This window comes from Pteronotus mesoamericanus, unplaced genomic scaffold, assembly GCF_021234165.1.
Source record: "Pteronotus mesoamericanus isolate MK-2021 breed Mesoamerican mustached bat unplaced genomic scaffold, CSHL_Meso_final scaffold_85, whole genome shotgun sequence".
NCBI lineage: Eukaryota > Metazoa > Chordata > Mammalia > Chiroptera > Mormoopidae > Pteronotus > Pteronotus mesoamericanus.
The window spans coordinates 25,338,062-25,353,352 of record NW_026555329.1 but is presented as its reverse complement, the minus strand read 5'-3'; the positions used below and the strand labels follow the sequence as shown (position 1 = coordinate 25,353,352).

At 39.4% G+C, this 15,291-nt stretch overlaps 1 protein-coding gene across 1 annotated transcript in view; it reads right to left on the bottom strand.

Annotated features, from left to right (window-relative positions):
- Positions 1 to 15,291, bottom strand: part of ABCB1 (ATP binding cassette subfamily B member 1) — an 86,424-nt gene that overhangs the window by 56,921 nt on the left and 14,212 nt on the right. Inside the window, exon 4 of the mRNA XM_054564096.1 lies at positions 4,495 to 4,666. Coding sequence (XP_054420071.1) covers positions 4,495 to 4,666 — 172 coding nt within the window. The remainder of the gene's footprint in view (positions 1 to 4,494; positions 4,667 to 15,291) is intronic.

The following is a 15,291-nucleotide window of genomic DNA, read 5'->3' as shown; positions in this document are numbered from 1 at the left end:
ACTTGATACTCAGATTTCCAGAAATCTCTAAGAATTTTTTTAACGAAATGGACAGCAGCAGAGGAAAGCCTTGGAAAAATACAAATAAACCAGATCCAACATGGACATTTGTAGAAAGTATGTACTTAGAATGGAAATATTAGCTAGCATTCTAGTTTGGTGCCTACTCATAATGCTGGCCTTGAGGACACCAATGGCAATTTTTTTTTGTTTACAACACCAGAGTCTTAAAATACACATTCAAGAGCTGCATTTGATCTATGTACTCATAGTTTAAGCAGCAAAATATAGATGCTCTTTTGAGAACTGGCATTTTACAAATAGTTTTCTTGTTCCACATATGAGTTTCAGACCAGTGAGAGTTGAAATTATAAGTATTATGATAACTATAAAAATGATGTTTTTTACTTTATCTTGTTTAATCTGAATTATTAATGCATATTAAAATCTGGATGTCTCATTTTCTCCCTTCCTCAGCCCACAATCTGGTAGGAGACTGAAGAGCAACAACCATAATACAGTTATGGAGAAAGGGAAAGGCCATCATTATGGATATACCATAAATTGAATCATTAAAGACAAAAAATTATCAAGAACTTATATAAAGAGGATCTCTGGCTGCTAACCACTACGAGACTTGGCAGATTTCCCCCATGTCCTTTAATTTCTGGGTTAGCATGTCATCCTCAGTGTCTTCCTTTCTGGATGTCCCTCTGTTTCATTTGGTATTTGAACCGAAGGGGCCAGTCTGCATTGGTTCAAATACTGAGTAATTGCTAACACTATGACCTCAGGCAATTTAAACATACTCAATCATCTGGGCCCAGTTTCCTCATCCTTAAACTATAGATAACGGTACCGTCCTCATGTACATGAAAGAAATGAAAGAGTTAATACATGTAAATCACTAAGAACAGCACTTAGCCCATTTTTAATGCTCAGTAAATGTTGGCTTTAGTTATTGTTAACAACTGAGTTTTTCCTCAAGACTTAGGGCTCCCTAATTCCTTCTACTTTTCTCCATATCTTATCCCAGGAGATTTAATATCCCTTCAAAGCAAATGCTGCCAAGTCTCTAGTCCTATTTTTTTATACGCAGATTCAGGCTCATTTCCTTAACTGCCTGAATGTCATTTACACTAGCATCCAACCTGTAACCTTCTACACAAAATGCCCGAAGTCACAATCACCTTTATCTTGGCTTATTTACAGATACTGGACAGTCTCGTAAGATGAGAATCCTACAGAAATTCAGCAATGGTTAATCTTTGTTCACACAAGTGGAATTCTCCAGAGCCAAGTCATCAGAGATTTCAAGGCAAAGGCAAATGCTAGCAACAAGAGTGAGACAGTTGGGAGCTGGGTGTCAGGAAATCAGGTCCCTGACACAAAAGAGCAAGACAAAGGATGGTGTTCGATAATCAGGGTGAGGCATCAGATGAGAATGCTAGGGAGGGGCCTAGTGCACACAGACAAGGACCTGCTCTCAAAAAGTGTTTAGAGCTGTCTAGTTAAATCCTATGGTTAGCTTAAAACTCTCAGGCTTTCAAGAGCCTTAGCAAATCCAAATCTCCTTAAGGAAAGACTACCTTGTCCAACAAGAAGGTTCTGGTACCTAATCTACTCTCATGGAAAAGTTACAAGTTTCCACCTGGGGAAGGTCAAGAAGAAAAAAGGTCTGAGAGTATCTGGAGCCCCAGGTTTCAGTAGGCTTGTTCTCCCTCCAGAAGCATCAGAGAATTCATTTGCCTGCATCTCAAGGACAAGCATCGAAACCTTTGATGCTATCCTGCCTTTTGGTGAGTGGTATGAAAGAAAAGTGCCAATTCAAAGGTGGCACAACTCTTTTGGTAGGTCCTTTTAAATTTCATGAAGGGATGTAATAAATGCATAAGGACTTTACATAACTCAAAGATATAATAAAATTTTCTGGCTTAATGTATTACCTGCATTCACAGAATTGAAGTAGTCCTACCTCAGGGTAAACAATATGCTCTTAGGATCACAATGAAGGGGTTCTTAGGATCCACAGACAGGTATCAAAGGATCCATAAATATCCCAAACTGTTATGAACATTTATGTGCTTGTTTCTGGGCAAAGAATTTGTGATATTCATCAAAGACTTAAAGGTTCAAGGGTCATTGTAAAACCTACATGGTATCACTCTATTCACAAGTGTAGAACAGATCAAAACTCCAGAAAAACAACTAAGTGACAAAGAGATAGCTAACCTATCAGATGCAGAGTTCAAAATTCTGGTAACCAGGATGCTCAAAGAAATGGTTGAGTATGGTGGCAAAATACAGGAAAAAGTGAAGGTTATACAAAATGAAATAAAGAAAAATTTACAGGGAACCAACAGTGAAGGGAAGGAAACGGACTCAAATCAATGATTTGGAGCAGAAGGAGAAAATAAACATTCAACCAGAACATAATGAAGAAAAAGGAATTAAAAAAAAATGAGGAGTCTTACAAACCTTTGGGACAACTTTAAACGACCCAACATCGAATCATAGGGATGCCAGAAGGAGAAGAGGAGAAAGAAATTGAAAACTTATTTGAAAAAATAGTGAAGGAGAACTTCCCCAATTTGGCAAAGGAAATAAAATTCCAGGAAGTCCAGGAGGCCCAGAGAGTCCCAAAAAAGTTGGACCCAAGGAAGCACACGCCAAGGCACATCATAATTACATTACCCAAGATTATAGATATGGAGAGAATCTTAACAGCAGCAAGAGGAAAGGAGACAGTTACTTACAGAGGAGTTCCCATAAGACTATCAGCTGATTTCTCAAGAGAAACCTTAGCAAAAAGGGGCTGGAAAGGAGTATTCAAAGTCATGAAAGACAAGGACCTACATCCAAGATTACTCTATCCAGCAAAGCTACCCTTTAGAATAGAAGGGCAAATAAAGTGCTTCTCAGATAAGGTAAAATTAAAGGACTTCATCATCACCAAGCCCTTATTTTATGAAATGTTAAAGGGACTTATCTAAGAAAAAGATCAAAACTTTGAACAGTAAAATGACAACAAACTCACAACTATTATTAACAACTGAACCTAGAACAAAAACAAATGAAGCAAACAACTAGAACAGGAACAGCATCACAGAAATGGAGATCACATGGAGGGTTATCAGCGGGAAGCAGGAGGAGGGAGAATGGTGGAATAGGAACAAGGAATAAGAAGCATAATTGGTAGGTACAAAATAGACAGGGGCAGGTTAAGAATAGTATAGAAAATGGAGAAGCCAAAGAACTCCATATGTATAACCCATGGACATGAACTACCAGCAGGGTGGGGGAGGATGGTGGTGGTAAGGGGCGTACAAGGTGGAAGGGAATAAAGAAGGAGAAAAATGAGACAACTGTAATAGCATAATCAATAAAACATATTTTTAAAAGACAGGCACTTTAAACATTTCTACCACTTGAGCATACACCAGGTTTTAAGAATTTGGGTTGTGTAGTTTAAATCAATATATGCTTGACCAAAGTTGACAGGGAAGCTCAGGGTTATCAACCAGCCCCTCCTCAATCAAGTGTGAGGAGTGTATATGTTGACACCAAAAGTACTCTAATAGTCCTTTCACTTCCCATTCTCCTAGAGGACTGCTTTAGACTTCCTTTCTTTATCAGCCAAATGTCTTGCTTCCTACTTCACTGAGCAAAGTGAAGCAATCAAAAGAAAACTTTCACAAATTCTCACCTCCTCATCTATCCACCTTTAGACACTGATACTCAAATACTCTCTCCCCCCACATCTTATTGTAGATGAACTAGCTGTACTCTTACCTAAAGTGAATATTGCTTCTTGAGCGTTAGATACCATAGTCTCTCATGGATAACTCTGAAGCAAGCAAATCTCTTCCCTCTCTCTCAAAACATTACCTTCTCTCTTAGGATGGTTTTCATTGGCATACAAACAAGCTATTATTTCTCCCATCCTAAAAACAGACACATGCGCACACGCAAACACACCCCTTCTCTTGGCCCCATTTCTCCATTTTAGCATGTTTCCAAAGACCTCAACCCATTACATGTCCAAAATTAAATTTCTGATACTAACTGTCCAACCTACTTTCCTCTCCACCTTCTTCGTCTTCGTTGATGGTAACTGCATCTGGTTTATCAGGCTATAAACTTTAGAAACATCCTGGACTCCTGTCTCTTATACCCATATCCAATACATCAAGAGAGTTATACTGATTCCTAATTATTATTCAAGGTTCAGATTAGGTTCTTTTACCTCTTTCTGAAGTGTCCTGGGATATTTCTCACTTCATAGAGCTTGCATTTTCTACATATCTCTGACAGCATTTCCACTGTGCATTCTAATGCTCTTGAATATGATCTTATAAAAGTCATTACAAATATGAACTATAGCTCAGATGCATCCACACACTAAACATACTAATGCATATTTAGTAATATCACTCTAAGTGATTGGATTTTCTTCAAGCTTTCAATAAAATAGGTACCACCAGCAATACTTACTGAAATTACTTATGTTTACAAAAGTTAAGTTGTTGAATTTTCCTGCATTTGCAAAACTATCCGTCATATCTCCAAAGACCAGCATTGTGAGGGGGAGTGCAGCTCCGTGGATGATGGCAAATAGAGTCCCCAGCAACATATATAATCTATCAAGCCAATTTGAATAGCGAAACTAAAAAAGAGAGAGAGAACATAGACAATAGGGACAATTAGCACAGTTTCATGGATGGTTTGCATTACTTTCCATACATACCCCAAATCCAAACATTTTTCAGACTACTACTGCTACCACCCTCGTTCAAGCCAAACTATTGCAATAACCTAATTAGAAATGGGTCCTTGGGTCTTCTATTGAATTTTGACCTACTTCTTCATATTGAATTTAGTATGCCTTTTGCATGAGGTTTGATGAGACGATAGAACATTCCTCTGGAAAACTATAAAAGTCTTTAATGGTATAGTAATAGAAATATAGTATCTGTTGCTCTGATTTCAAGAATATAGGGCACTTTTCATCTCAAGATTTTTTAGTCAAGAAAAATCTTGATTGCCAAAGGTTTCCCTGAGGACCCCATTGAGCAAACATATTTTCTTGCTCTAAGAAAGTGTCTCGGGTCACAGATCTGCTGCATAATAGCATTAGTATAAATATAAACTGATTTTAACATAATTAGCCCTCAATAGTGAGAAGGAGGAAAATAACAAATTAAGATGCATGCTCGTTGACTTGGCTGGGTGGCTCAGTTGGCTGGAGTGTCGTCCCGTACACCAAGAGATTGCAGGTTTGATTCCCAATCAGAGCACATGCCTAAGTGTGGGTTCAATCCCTGGTCAGGGCACATATGGAAGGCAACATCGTTGTTTCTCTCTCACGTCTATGTTTCTCTCTCTCTCCCTCCCTCCCTTCCTCCCCTTTCCTCTCTCTCTAAAACCAATAAACATATGCTCAGGTGAGGATAAAAAAATGAAACGAAAAAGATGCATGCTTGTCAAAAACCAGATTTCTTGATAATACAGACTTTGGCCATAAGGACTGACAAGTGTAAACCTGGACAATCTCTTTAATTGCAGGCCAGCCACAAGAAGAAAAGAAAGACTTCTCCGAACCTAAAAAGTGATAAAAACAGCACAGTAAGGGGAAGGGGCTTGGGGCTCTTTGGAAGGCCCACTTGGGAAACAATTGCTATTTCGTCTGTATAATTTAAGGAACTAGTTAAGGACTGAAAGAAAAACCAAATGAAAGAAAACAAAAATAGAAACAGGACGAAGCCAGCTCCAGCTGTGGGTGTTTATGGTAGGGTGGTTGTGTGGATTCAAGATATAGATACAATCAGCAGGTTTTAGGGAGGAAACTGGGTACAAAGTCAGAGGTCTGGACAGGTCACATAAACCAAAAGAAAGATCAAGATCAAGATAAAAGACACAGCAGAAGGAAGAGAAATTTTAAAACTAATGTATACTCCACCAAAAAAAAAAGGAAAAAGAAAACAATCCTAAAGTTAGCTAACAAGGAACTTACAGTAGCAAGAAGTGGAAATAAGTGTTGAATTGACAAGTGGAGAATAAACAGCAGAACAGTTTCTAAAGGTCCGTAAAGCAGAAAAGAAAAAAATGAAGCTGAGTTATAAAATCAGGGAAAATTGGAACCTAGTATAAGAATATCTAATACGTACTTAGGTATTCACAATTAAAATTTCCCTTGCTCTTAAAAATGTAATCAAGTGAGGTTAAGTTTGGGTAATGACATATATGCTACATAATCTAAAAACATCATCCACTTTACAAATTAAAACCTGTAGGAGAGATTGTTTGGGGCATTTTTTTCCTTTTTCATTGAAACATGGGGTACATTTTACCATTATTTATTTTGTTTTAACTAAGCATTCTTCCACCTCCTAAAAATACTCACGCATATACACACACATAAACAAGAAGGAAGAAATAGGAACCATTTATCTTCTCTCAGAGACTTATCAAAGTGGGTAAAATATCAAGTTCCTCAATAGAGGAAGAGAAGACAGTTGACATGCAAAGATTTCTCTATAATCACCCCCACAAGACATTTTAACTCCAAAACTAATCATTAACCATAATAAAAAAAGCAGGCCATGAATATATATATATTTAGTAAATGCCTACTCAATGATAGTTAAAAGCCAGAGATAAAGAGAAAAGACAGAACTCTTGCTTTCAGTGTTTAAACAGAAGGAGGAAGGCAAAGAAAAGAGTAAACACAATATATGTTCCACATGCTTTGACAGCATAGTGTACAGAATAGAGCAGATACAAAATTGAGCGGATGGACATTCCCTCCTTTGTGGAAAAGCTGCTTCCTCCCAGCTTTGAGAGAACAGCAAGTGTTTAGAAGCAAGAAGAAAGGTATTCCAGCCAGCAAAAACAGCAAGCAGAGCAAGACCGACAACAAGGTGCTTAGAGAGCACTGTGGTCTCCCAAGCTTGAGGTGTGAGGAGTAGAAGCAGCAAGAAAAAGCTACCCAAGAGGCACCCTTCACTGAATTAGGGCAAAGCAGAAGACACAGGGTGCAAGGGAAAAGATGGCAGAGTAATCTCATTTAGTCCTGTTTGATTGCCCATCTTGGGAGTTCTACCCCGCAGGTATGATGGAGAGAACTCAGAGATTGAAATGTAGTTTTGTGACACTACTACTAAGTGTATGTAACAGAAGTCATGGAAGCAGATCAAATCATAAAGGAACATATAAAGAGTGAGCAGGATTAAGAGTAATTTGCAGCCCTGGCCGGTATGGCTTAGTTGGTTGGAGCATCGTCCCATATACCAGGAGGCTGGGGGTTCGATTCCCAGCCAGGGCACATACCTATGTTGTAGGTTCCATTGCCGGGCAGTGCACATTTGGAAAACAGTCAATCGATGTCTGTCTGTGTCTCTCTGTCTCTCTCTCTCCCCCCTCTCTTTCTCTCATACACGCCCCCCCCACACACACACACTCATATGTAAAGAATAATTTGTAGATGAAGAGAGAGAGCATGTTGAATGTCCTTTTGATGATCTTGGGGACAGGAAGAAGAGAGAGGATGGTTGTTAAGGGGATTTGCAATGTCCAGGGCTAACTATTTAATTGTTACTATATTTATAGGTAAATCACCCAAAGAGAGGGTTCTTGAAAATACAGGAAGGAAACAGATGAAACAATGGTCTAGAGAATAAAGAAAACAATTGTTTCAAGAACTAGAGGCAAGGGATCATCACTGAATTCTAAAACTATTACATGAAACAAGATATCCCACAATATCTCAAATTCCCTCACAACTGCAAGGAGGTAGAGGTACTTCCACCATGGAGGAATCCAATCTGTCATCATCTAAACTAAGTGATCAAACTCAGTATCATAAAAAAGTAGAATTCCCTGACATTTGATGTTTTTAGATGAGATGAGACATGAAATAAATAGCACCCCCAATGCAATTTTCTTAGCCAAAATATTTCCCATGAATGTCTTAAAATCTTTAGAACTGTCAGAATGAGAGAAATACAAGGCATGAAACAACAAGTTAAATGATACCATAAGGAAGCAATAAAAATAGTCCAGAGGGTGAGACAGTCTATACAGGACAACTGGTACAGCCTTTTCAACATGTCGATGGCATTTAAAAAGAGGAAACTGTCTACACTCAGGGGACACTATATCCAAATGCCATCACTGACTGGATCCTGTTTTGAACAAATCAGTTGTAAGACTTTTTTTTTTGGATACAATTGGAAAAATTTGCCTATGAACTGAGCATACCATAATATTAAGGAGTTACATTTATTTTGTTAAATATGATCCCTGTCTTATGTTTTACAAGAAAATGTTTTATAGGAACTTTTTCAGAGGTATAAGCTGAGGTAGTTACATATGAAACATGAAATCTATAAATTCAGGTGAAACATGTAGCAAAATGTTAACAATTGTTATAGACAATGGGTATATGAGCATGAATTTTACTATTCTACCTCTGTATACATTGGGAAATTTTCATTATAAGACTTGGTAAAGGGAGGATGGTTCTCAAACAGGCAAAAGTATGTATCTCTTCATCTCAGGCTAGAAGGGAACCAGTTGGGAATGAGAACAAATGTAAACAAGTTTCCAAGAATTTTAGAAATTTCAGACAATGTTAAGAGAATTCAGAACATCCTATTTATTTGTGGCTTGAGGCAATACTGGTTTCTGGAGAGCAAGTGGTCAGAGAAGCCCTGGCCGGGAGGCTCGGTTGGTTGGAGTGTCCTATGGCGCACTCTAAGGCTGCAGGTTTGATCCCTGGCCGGGGTGCGTACTGGAGACAACCAATCTGTTTCTCTTTCACATCAACATCTCTCTCTTTCTCTTTCTTTTCCTTACTCTCTTTCTAAAATCAATGAACGTATCCTCAAGGGGGGAATTTAAAAAAAAAATTGTGGTGAACAGATCTGAGGAAAGTGGTAGCATAATGCTGAGTAGGACAAAAGCCTCACCGGAATGTCCTAGCTCTGTCACTTGCGAGGGAGGAGAGTTTGGAGGAAAAAAAATCTCTTAATTACCTTCAGCCTCAGCATCTACATGTATAAAATGAGGACAACATTCATATAGACAGTAAGCTTCACAGAGCTGTTATGAGGATAAAAATAAAATTTAATAAAAGAAGCTTTAATTAAGCGTTTAATATAAAAACATAAAATATAAGCAAGTACGGTTATTGGTTTTAGAAGGGTAAAAATTAATAAGACTTTCCAGGAGCTTACAGTGAAGGAGCAGGTTGACAAAAACAAAGTTGTAACACATCAGGTGAAATGTACTGAACATTACATAACATAGGTATAAGCTAATTATAATGAGAGCCCTTTACATACAAGGAAATGAAAAATATATCGTTAGGTGCTGATGGGAAGAGAGAGGGGGGTGACCCAGAACCACATATAAGAAAGGTCAATCAGCACTGAAAGACAAAGGTTGGGCTTCCCGGGGGGGAAAGAAAACATAGAAAGTGCTGGAAGGAAAGTGGTTTAGATAATATTCAGCAGCCTAGATGGTGAATATGACCTTACCATGGTGCCTGGTTGGAGAGGGCAAATCCATTCATTAATTCACTCATTCATTTAACAGTCAAAAGATATTTATTTATTTTTATTTTTTTTAATTTATTTAAATTTATTTTTTCAAATACATTTGTCTCTGACTACCCCCCACCACTTTCCCTTGCCCCCTCCCTCCTTCCCTCCCTCAGCTCTTCCCCTTTGGTTTTGTCTATGAGTCCTTGCTATATGGTCCTTGACTTTCCCCTTCCCTTTCCTTTCCCTGCCCCCCGCCCCCCGCTCCTTCCCTCTTGTCTCTGTTGATTTCTTTTCCTTTCAGTGTTGCTGGTCTTATTTTCCTTGCATCTTTGTATTGTTGGTTAGGTTCCGCTTATAGGTGAGATCATATGGTATTTGTCTTTCCCCCACTGACTTATTTTGCTTAGCATAATGCTCTCCAGTTCCATCCATGCTGTCGTGAAGTTTAGTAGTTCTTTTTTTCTTTCTGCTGCATAGTATTCCATTGTTTATACGTACCATTACTTTTTGATCCAATCATCTACTGATGGGCATTTAGGTTGCTTCCAACACTTGGCTATTGTGACTTGTGCTGCTATGAACATTGGGGTGCATAGGTTCTTTTGTATTGGCGTTTTGGTATTCCTAGGGTATAGTCCCAGCAGGGGAATCACTGGATCAAAAGGCAGTTCCATTTTCAGCTTTTTGAGGAAATTCCACACTGCTTTCCACAGTGGCTGCACCAGTCTGCATTCCCACCAACAGTGTACTAGGGTTCCCTTTTCTCCACAGCCTCGCCAGCACCTGTTGTTTGTTGATCCGTTTATGATGGCCATTCTGACTGGTGTGAGGTGGTACCTCATGGTGGTTTTGATCTGCATTTCTCTGATGGCTAGTGACGCTGAGCATCCTTTCAAATGCCTCTGGGCCCTCTGTATCTCCTCCTTGGAAAAGCATCTGCTCAGGTCCTTTGCCCATTTTTTGATTGGATCGTTTGTCTTCTTGGAGTAGAGTCGAGTGAGTTCTTTATATATCTTGGAGATCAAACCTCTATCTGATGTATCATTAGCGAATATATTTTCCCATAGGGTTGGCTCCCTTTTCATTTTGCTGATGTTTTCTTTAGCCGTGCAGAAGCTTCTTATTTTGATGAGGTCCCACTTGTTTATTCTTTCCTTTATGTCCCTTGCTTTAGGAGACATATCAGTGAAAAAATTGCTGCGTGGGATATCCGAGAATTTCCTGCCAATGTTCTCCTCTAGGACTTTTATGGTGTTGCGACTTATATTTAAGTCTTTTATCCATCTTGAGTTTATTTTTGTGTATGGTGTCAGCTGATGATCCAATTTCAATTTTTTGCATGTAGCCGTCCAGCTCTCCCAACACCATTTGTTGAAGAGGCTATTATTGCTCCATTTTATGCTTCTGCCCCCTTTGTCAAATATTAGATGCCCATAGAGACCTTGGCTTATTTCTGGGCTTTCTATTCTGTTCCACTGGTCTATGGATCTGTTCTTGTGCCAGTACCAGATTGTTTTGAGTATAGTGGCTTTGTAGTAGAGTTTGATGTCCGGTATTGTGATCCCTCCTACTTTGTTTTTCTTTCTCAAAATTGCTGAGGCTATTCGGGGTCGTTTATGATTCCATATAAATTTTTGAAATGTCTGTTCTATTTCTGTGAAATATGTCATTGGTATCTTAATAGGGATTATGTTGAATCTATAAATTGCTTTGGGTAGTATGGGCATTTTGATGATATTAATTCTTCCAATCCATGAGCACGGTATATGCTTCCATTTATTTGTGTCTTCCTTAATTTCTTTCTTCAATGTTGTATAGTTTTCTGCGTACAGGTCTTTTACGTCTTTGGATAAATTTATGCCTAGGTACTTTATTTTTCTTCTTGCTATATCAAATGGTATTTTTTTTCTGATTTCTTCTTCTTCTATTTCATTGCTGGCATACAAAAATGCCTTTGATTTCTGAATGTTGACTTTGTATCCTGCTGTTTTGCCAAATTCACTTATTAGGTGGAGGAGTTTTTTGGTAGAGTCTACAGGGTTCTCTATGTACACTATCATGTCATCTGCAAAGAATGATAGCTTTACTTCCTCCTTTCCTATTTGTATGCCTTTTATCTCTTTCTCTTGTCTGACCTCTGTGGCTAGGACTTCCAACACGATGTTGAAAAGAAGAGGTGAAAGTGGACATCCTTGTCGTGTTCCCGATCTTAGTGGGAAAGCTTTCAGTTTTTGCCTGTTGAGTATGATGTTGGCTGTAGGTTTTTCATATATGGCCTTTATTATGTTGAGGAATGCTCCAGTTATTCCCATTTTGCTGAGTGTTTTGATCATAAATGGGTGCTGTACCTTATCGAATGCTTTTTCTGCATCTATCGAGATGATCATGTGGTTTTTGTCTTTTCTTTTATTTATGTGATGTATCACGTTTACTGTTTTGTGTATATTAAACCATCCCTGCATGCCTGGGATGAATCGCGCTTGATCATGGTGGATAATCTTTTTAATGTATTGCTGGATGCGGTTTGCCAATATTTTGTTGAGGATTTTAGCATCTATGTTCATCAGCGAAATTGGCCTATAGTTTTCTTTCTTTGTAGTGTCTTTATCTGGTTTTGGAATCAGGGTGATGCTGGCCTCATAGAAAGAGTCTGGGAGTCTTCCCTCCTCTTGGATTTTTTGGAATAGTCTGAGAAGGACAGGGGTTAGCTCTTCCTTAAATGTTCTGTAAAATTCTCCTGTGAAACCGTCCGGCCCTGGGCTTTTCTGTGCCGGGAGTTCCTTGATGACTGCTTCAATTTCCCCAGCTGTTATCGGTCTGTTCAAGCTTTCTGTTTCTTCTTCCTTCAGTGTTGGAAGATTATACTTTTCTAAAAATTTGTCTATTTCATCAAGGTTTTCAAATTTCTTGGCATATAATTGTTCATAGTAGTTTCTGACAATCCTTTGTATTTCTGTGGTATCAGTTGTTATTTCTCCTCTTTCATTTCTGATATTATTAATTTGGGTCCTCTCCCTTTTATTCTTGATGGATCTGCTTAAAGCCTTGTCAATTTCATTTAATTTTCAAAGAACCAGCTTCTGGATTGGTTGACCCTCTGAATTGTTGTTTTTGTCTCTATGTCATTCAGTTCTGCTCTAATCTTGACTATTTCCTTCCTTCTCCTTGCTCTGGGATTTATTTCTTGTTGTTTCTCCAGTTCTTGAAGTTGTAGTGTTAGGTCTTTTATTTGAAATGTTTCTATCTTTTTTAGGTAGGCCTGTATTGCTATGAACTTCCCTCTCAGGACTGCCTCTGCTGTGTCCCATCGGTTTTGGACTGTTGTCTGTTCCTTTTCATTTGTTTCCAGAAATTTTTTGATTTCTTCTCTTATCTCATTATTGACCCATTCATTGTTTAATAGTGTACTGTTCAGTCTCCATGAGTCTGCAAGTTTTTGAAGTTACTCTTTGAGGTTGATTTCCAGTTTCAAGCACTTGTGGTCTGAGAAAAAGTTTGGTATTATTTCAATTTTCCTGAATTTGCTGAGGTTTGCTTTGTGTCCTATCATGTGGTCTATCTTTGAAAAACTGCCATGAGCATTTGAAAAGAATGTGTATTTTTCTTCTTTGGGATGTAAGGTTCTATATATGTCAGTTAAGTCTCTTTGATTCAGTGTTTCATTCAGCGCCACAATATGTTTATTAATGTTTTGCTTGGAAGATCTGTCCATTTTTGACAGTGGGGTGTTGAAATCCCCTACTATCAGTGTGTTGCTATCTATATCTTTTTTGAAGTCATCCAACAATTTCCTTATAAACTTGGGGGCTCCTATATTGGGAGCATATAAGTTTACAATGTTGATGTCTTCTTGATAGATTCTTCCTTTAAGTATAATAAAGTGCCCCTCTGGGTCTCTCTTTATGGCCTTTGCTTTGAAATCGACTTTGTCTGATACAAGTATGGCAACGCCAGCCTTTTTCTCATGTCCATTTGCTTGGAATATTATTTTCCATCCCTTTACTTTCAATCTGTGTAGGTCTTTTGCTCTGAGGTGGGTCTCTTGTAGGCAGCATATGTGTGGGTCATGTTTTCTTATCCATTCAGCTACCCTGTGTCTTTTGATTGGGGCATTTAGTCCATTCACATTGAGAGATATTACTGATAGAAACTTACTCATCTTTTCTCTTTGTACTTGTGTTCCTCTCTGTCTCATTCTTTTCCTTCATCTGCTTAAACCAGTCCCCTTAGCATATCTTGGAGTGCTGGTTTGGTAGAGATGTATTCTTTTAGCTTTCTTTTGTCTGGGAAACTCCGTATTTCTCCTTCTATTTTAATGGAGAGCCTAGCTGGGTAGAGCAGCCTTGGCTGTAGGCCCTTGCTTTTCATGGCTTGGAATATTTGTTGCCATTCCCTTCTGGCTTGGAGTGTTTCTGCTGAGAAGTCAGCTCCTAGGCGTATCGGGGCCCCCTTGTATGTGACTTTCTCCTTCTCCCTTGCTGCCTTCAGGATTCTCTCTTTGTCTTTGATAGTTGCCATTTTAATGATGATGTGTCTTGGAGTGGACCTCTTAGAGTCACTCTTGAGTGGGGTCCTCTGTGCCTCCTGGATCCATGAGAGCCTTTCTCTCCTCAAATTAGGGAAATTTTCCATCATTACTCTTTCGAGGAGGTTCTCCTCTTCTCCTCTTCTTCTCCTTCTGGCATCCCTATTATATGGATATTATTATGTTCCAGGTTGTCCTGCATTTCCCTAAATGCTTCTTCATTCTTTTTTAGTCTTTTTTCCATTTCTTGTTCTTTCTGGGAGCTTTTTTCTATCTTATTCTCCTTCTCACTGATTCGATCCTCGGCTTCATCCAGCCTGCTTTGGATTCCTTCTCCTGTGTTCTTCAATTCAGAGATGGTATTCTTCATATCCTCTTGTGTCTTCTTGATAGTTTCTATGTCCTTTTCCAGGCTGATATAGTTTGCTGTAAGATTCTAATAGTTTCTCTGCAGTTTCTCATAGTTCTCTTTGAGCTGGCTGAGCTCATTGAGCTTCCTTAGAACCATTGTTTTGAATTCAATATCTGATAGTTCCCTTGCCTCTATTTCATTTAGCTCTTTCTGTGGGGAGTCCCCATTTCCACTCATTTCGGGGGAACTTCTTTTTCTTCCCATTTTTGTGAGAGTCTGTTAAGTATTTTTGTCCTTTACTTTTCTTTCTGGGCCTGCCTCTGATGATGTCAGTTGGTGACCCTATAGGACCTTGGGTTGTTTGTTTGAGCCTTCCAGGAGTCTACTGTCTGTGTCTGACTCCTGCCTGGGGCAGCTCTGTGACCCCTTCGGTCAGGGCTGGACTATTTTTTGGGATCGCTCTGCACTCTCACCCCGGTTCCTTGACCGCCCTCCGGGCGTGGCAGGATCCCCCGCCTGCCTGGGGTCGCATGTGCTTGCCCCAGACCAGGGGGCTTATTCGCGACCTCGCGTACTCATCTGGCCCCTCTGGCCATGGAGCTCCCCAGCACTGGTCAGTTTAGGGTCTTCTATTGTGTGTTTTCCCCGCTTTTGGCTCTTTGGGTGGGTTGCTTGCCCTCGCCAAATGGGGACTATGGAAATGGGAGGAAGTCAGCTCCAGGACTCTCCGGTTAACCCTGTTTCTGGTCTCTCCTCCAGGGACTCTGGGCAGCTCTGTGACCCCTTCGGCCAGGATCTACTAATTCTGTGAGCCACTCTGCAATCACGGGCCGCGCGGGTCAGTTGACGCCTGCCCTTGCCGCTCTGTG